The sequence below is a fragment of the Drosophila sulfurigaster genome, chromosome 3 (genome assembly GCF_023558435.1).
Source record: "Drosophila sulfurigaster albostrigata strain 15112-1811.04 chromosome 3, ASM2355843v2, whole genome shotgun sequence".
Classification (NCBI taxonomy): Eukaryota; Metazoa; Arthropoda; class Insecta; order Diptera; family Drosophilidae; genus Drosophila; species Drosophila sulfurigaster.
The window spans coordinates 130831-136549 of NC_084883.1; the positions used below are offsets into that span (position 1 = coordinate 130831).

Here is a 5719-nt window from a genome sequence, read left to right on the forward strand (position 1 = left end):
AGATCCAAGGGGGAACCGGCTCTTCGTGCATCCAGCACATCACCAGTTCACACCAAAAGGGAGGTCCCCGCACGGTCAGCTAGTGTTTCGCCCACTTCCGGTACCAAGCCTCTGATCCTCGTCACGAAACCTCCGTCTGTTCCTAAGACCAAGGTTGCTTCCGACCCAATTCCTCGGCCAATTGTTACTCGTTCACAAAGCAAAATGGCACACAATGTAATAGATTCGGCATTGAATAAGTTCATCGCCGCGACTGACCGAATAAGTCACTTTGCGGCGCGACTTAACAATGCTTCTACTGACAGCGCGTCCCTGTACACATGCCAGGTCCGGAGGGACCAGATGCGTGCCTTGTTGGACAAGGTCGAGAAGGAGTACGAGGCTTGCTCCTGCGTCATGTCGGATGAAATGACGACAGACGAGTTGCCTACCATTCAGGCAAAATATGATTACTGCTATATTCTCTATGAGCAGTGGTCCGCTCAGCTAAGTGAGCAAATAGCTGATGCCTCCCAGGCACTCACTCCTCGTACACCCGTACAACCCCCAGCCGTGCCGTTCGTGTCCACAGGGTGTCGCCTACCTCCGTGCGACACCGAAGTTTTCGGAGGCGATTACACTCGCTGGCCCACCTTCCGAGACTTATTCACGGCTATTTACATCCGAAATCCTAGACTGTCGGAAGTTGAGAAACTTTTCCATCTCAACTCCAAGACCAGCGGTGAAGCCCATGCCATTGTGTCAAAGTCTCCTTTGACCAATGAAGGGTTTCAGTCGGCATGGTCCAGCTTGACTGAGCGTTTTGAGAACAAACGGTTGCTCGTGAACAGTCAGCTGCGTATCCTTTTAATTTGCCCGCCATCGGGCAAGAGTCGGGTGCAGCCATTCAAGAGTTGCAAAGCACTATCCAAGGGTGCTTGACGGCTTTGGAGCACTCAAAGATCAATACGGAGAATTGGGATTGCATCCTGGTTTTCCTGTGTTCTTCGAGGCTCCCCAAATTGACCCTTTCTCTTTGGGAACAGTCCATCCAGAATAAGAGCGACGTTCCAACGTGGGCTGACATGAACGATTTCCTTCTAGAGCGGTATCGCACCCTAGAAGCGATAGCGGAAGTGTCAGCCAGCACGAGCGCTCCGACGGTTCCGCGAGCCTCACGCAAGGAGGCCCCGTCGCCAAGCAGGTAAACTCCTTTGAGAGTCGGGTAACTTCAAAAACCCAGTCCTGCAAGTTGTGTTCCCGGGAGAATCACCCGATTCGTTTGTGCCCGCGTTTCCTCCAGATGGGTATCAACGATAGGGTCAATTATATAAAGCAACAGAAGCTGTGTCTCAATTGTTTCGCACGAGGCCATATCCTGGCTGAGTGCACAAGTGCGCACAGCTGCTTTACTTGCAAGGGTCGTCATCATACACTCTTGCACCGAGTGAGCCCGGCGCCGACAGTCACAACCCCCATTCCATCTCCAATACAGTCCACTTCCACCCAGTCAGCTAACGTCCAATCCTTCGTGGCAGTTAACACACAAGGTGTTCTGCTCAGCACAGCTGTCATTCATGTATGCCATCTCGGCGTCCGCTATACAGCTCGGCCTCTGATTGACTCCGGATCAGAAGCCACCTTCCTCTCAGAGAAGTTGTTCAAGCGCTTGAGGATGCCGTATACATCCGTGCAAGCCCGCGTTTCTGGGCTGACACAAGCTGTGGCAGCCCAGCCCCGAAAGTTTTGCCATTTCTTAATTGGCTCCCCGGTCAGACCCGATTTGCAGATCGAGGCGTCGGCGTACGTCCTCCCCCAGTTAGCGGGGAATCTGCCCTCATGTTCCGTCCCACAAACGCTCCTCGAGAAACTGCCCAGCATCCAACTGGCAGACCCCAAATTCCATGAGAGTTCGCAGATTGATGTGCTACTAGGCGCTGACATCCTCCCGTCCATTCTGCTCGGCGGCTCTGACCCTAACATTTGTGGGACCCTCCTCGGTCAAGAGACCATTTTCGGTTGGATCCTGACTGGCCCTGTGTCGGGATCCATTTCAAAATCCATTTCGTCCTTTTCGGCTCGACTGTCCGTCGAGCGAACTCCGCCATTGGAGGAACTCCTCTCCAAATTTTGGGAGGTGGAGGACCTGCCGGCTAGCCCAGCAAAAGAATCTGACCTTTTTTGTGAGGCTAACTTCAACGCCACGACCGTGCGAACCTCAACGGGTCGCTACATGGTCACGCTTCCATTCCGCGATCCTGGTCACGTTGACCTGGGTCACTCGAGGGCTACCGCTCTCGCTCAGTTCCTGAGAAACGAGAGCCGTTTAAAGAGGAACGACTCTCTGAAGGAACAATATGACTCCGTTATTCGAGAGTATCTGGATTTGGGTCACATGACTCAAGTCCCTCCATCCAGTTCCGGCAACTAATATTTGCCGCATCACGCTGTTCTCAAGCCCGACAGCACCACCACAAAGCTCCGCGTTGTATTCAACGCCTCCAGCCCGACTTCAAACGGGAAGAGTCTGAACGACATCCTCCACACTGGGCCAATCCTTCAATCCGACCTGACCATTCAAATCCTGAAATGGAGGTTTTTCCAATTCGTCTTCAACGCTGACATCACCAAGATGTATCGGCAAATCCTTGTGGATCCCAAACACACCCGGTTTCCAAGGTTGCTCTTCCGTACTCCAGACGAGAAGTTATGCGACTTTGAACTCAACACAGTCACCTTTGGAGTGAACTGTGCTCCGTACCTGGCTATCCGCGTTCTGCATCAGCTTGCGAGTGATGTTCGCGACCGGTACCCCCTTGCTAGTGACATCATCGCCAATTATATGTACGTTGATGACGTCCTAGCAGGAGCTCACACTAAGCAGGCTGCGGTGTCTGCTATAGATGAGCTTCGAACAGCGCTCGAGAGTGCTGGGTTCCCTTTGCGTAAGTGGACCTCGAACTCCAAAGATGTGCTGAGGAGAATCCCTAAGGATCACTTGCTCTGTGCAGACTTCCTCGAGATTGACGAAGCTAGTGTCGCAAAGACGCTAGGCATTCGTTGGCGGGCCACGTCCGACGAGCTCTTTTTCGTCACCGCCGAGATGGTGTCCAAACCATCTTTCAGTAAGAGAGAAGTGCTGTCGCAGATCGCCAAGTTGTTCGATCCTGCAGGTTGGCTTGCTCCCGTGGTCATTTGGGCCAAGATTTTTATGCAAGAAATCTGGAAGCAAGAAATCGGCTGGGACGACTCCTTACCGGCGGATCTCACAGAGCAGTGGACCAGTTTTCTGCGGAACTATTCGTCCTTGCAGGACATCCGCATTCCTAGATGGACCAACTACACTCCCGGCGCAAAAATCCAATTCCACGGTTTTTGCGACGCCTCTCAAAGCGCGTATGGAGCCGCTCTTTACGCACGTGTGGAAACAGCTGGACAAGTGTCTGTGAGCCTTCTAGCAGCGAAGACTAGAGTTGCACCTATCAAGACGGTCTCTCTACCTCGTCTTGAGCTGTGCGGAGCTCTCCTGTTGGCAGAGTTATCCGCTGCCCTCCTACCACATTTTCCCACCCCCGACGCTGAGACGTACCTGTGGACAGATTCCACTATCGTTCTGGCATGGTTGGATAAACAGCCATGCAAGTGGACCACTTTCGTGGCGAACCGAGTGGCCAAGATTCACTCGGTGAATGGCACTTGGCAGCATGTTCGTTCCGAACACAACCCAGCCGATCTGGCAAGCCGCGGTGTCTCGCCGCAAGAGCTACTGGCCAGTCGCCTTTGGTGGCAGGGGCCTGAATGGCTGACGCACTCACCAGCGCAGTGGCCTTCACCAGTCATTGGGCTCGATACTGAATTGGAGTGTCGAGCGGTGAAGGTCCATGCAGCGCAAGTCCTATGTGAGGACTTCCTCGACCGTTTCTCCAGGTTCGATCGAGCGCTCCGAGTGTTTGCGTATGTGCGAAGGTTTGCCCAGCGTTGCCGCCAACCCAAGGTCTCGTTTCCAGAGACGCTCAGCTCTCAAGAGCTTGCAGAAGCTCAAGAGAGGCTGATTGTACAGGCTCAGAATCGGGTATACGCGAAAGAGTGTGCTTCCCTCCGGTCCCATAATCGTCTAATCGGGTCAAGCGATATCCTAAGCTTGAATCCGTTCCTTGACAGGCAAGGTGTCCTGCGTTCCTGTGGACGCGTAAGAGCGTCCACCTCCTTATCCTACGACGAACGGCATCCAATAATTCTCCCGTTCGGCTGCGTGTTTTCACGCCTCCTGGTTTCCTTCACGCATCAAGTCTCCCTCCATGGAGGCAACCAATTGGTGATGCGGCTGGTCCGAACCAAGTTCTGGATTCCCAAGCTGAGGAACTTGAAGACAGTAATTAGTGCATGCAAGACCTGCGTGATTCATCGCCGCAAGCTCCAGTCGCAGCTGATGGGTGATCTCCCAACCGCCCGGTCGACTTTTTCGCGACCTTTCACTAACTCCGGAGTAGACTTCGCCGGTCCCTTCGACGTCAAGAGCTACGTCGGACGGGGCTGCAAGATTACGAAGGGTTACGTATGTGTCTTCGCGTGCTTCAGCACGAAGGCAATCCATCTTGAGGCGACCACGGATCTGACAGCGGAAAAGTTCTTGGAAGCTTTCTCCCGATTCGTGGCACGGCGCGGGTGCCCTCTCCACATGTACTCTGACAACGGGAAAACGTTCGTCGGAGCCTCCTCCATTCTCTCCAAAGAATTTGTGGAGAGCACCCGCAACCTGATTGTCACCACTCACAGCCATCAAGGTCTTGCATGGCATTTCAACCCACCTGGTGCCCCTCACATGGGGGGTCTCTGGGAAGCGGGCGTCAAGAGCTTCAAGACGCATTTCTACAAGACGGTTTCCTCCGTAAAACATACGTTCGAGGAGCTTTCCACCCTCCTATCTAAAATTGAAGCGTGCCTCAATTCGCGGCCTTTGACTCCTATGTCAGAGGATGTGAGCGACTTGGCGGCACTTACTCCCGGTCATTTCCTGATCGGGGGTCCGCTACTCTCCATGGCAGAGCCAGAGTCCAGAGAGGATGTGGAGTCCATCCGCAACCGCTGGCAACGGCTCAAGGCTCTCCATCAGCATTTCTGTGTGCGATGGAAGAACGAATATCTGAAGGAATTGCATAAGCGGAATAAGTGGCAGTCACCTTCACGCGATCTCCAATTCGGTGACATGGTGGTCATCAGAGAGGAGAATATACCGCCACAAGAATGGCGCCTCGAGCGTGTGCTGACCGCTTGCCCAGGCGCTGATGAAAGGGTCCGTGTGGTAGACATCCAGACGTGTCGTGGTGTTTTCCGCCGACCAGTTGCAAAGCTGGTCCTCCTTCCTACGGGACACGCGCTCTGAGTCACCTATTCTTCTCTCTACTGCCATCGACTATCCTGTGGTTTTTTTCTTTTCCGGCTTAGGCAATTCATTCCGCGCCATGTTCTTCATTTAATCTATTATTTTTTTGTTCTTTTTCTCTTCCTTTTGTTTTTTCGCTTTTTTGGTTTCATCCCGTTACAGTTTACCATGGCGTCCTCCAGAAGATCATCCTGCTCCCTCTCCGACGGAGTGAGCTTGCGAGGGCTCTTCTCGCCAGCGCGCTCCCTTTCGCCTCCGACTGTCGGCTCTCCGCCGAGACAAGACGCCCCGATGGAGTCCGAGCCCTCTCCAGCACCGGTGGCACCGGTTACTCCGCGTGGAGTTTCCGTGCCTCGC

At 53.7% G+C, this 5719-nt stretch overlaps 1 protein-coding gene across 1 annotated transcript; it reads left to right on the forward strand.

Annotated features, from left to right (window-relative positions):
• The first annotated feature begins 204 nt into the window (after positions 1 to 204).
• On the forward strand, positions 205 to 5362 carry LOC133844653 (uncharacterized). Its single transcript, XM_062278736.1, has 3 exons — positions 205 to 815; positions 1084 to 2355; positions 2446 to 5362. Exons 1-3 carry the CDS (start codon positions 205 to 207, stop codon positions 5360 to 5362), a joined length of 4800 nt encoding a protein of 1599 aa, XP_062134720.1.
• The last annotated feature ends 357 nt before the right edge of the window (positions 5363 to 5719 follow it).

Excerpts from the sequence above, each read along its gene's own strand:
- LOC133844653 (XM_062278736.1), top strand. The coding sequence starts at position 205 with ATGGCACACAATGTAATAGATTCGGCATTGAATAAGTTCATCGCCGCG. Across the intron at positions 816-1,083 it reads GAGCGTTTTGAGAACAAACG|AGCGGTATCGCACCCTAGAA; the intron begins GTTGCTCGTGAA and ends ATTTCCTTCTAG. Across the intron at positions 2,356-2,445 it reads TATGACTCCGTTATTCGAGA|CACCACCACAAAGCTCCGCG; the intron begins GTATCTGGATTT and ends CAAGCCCGACAG.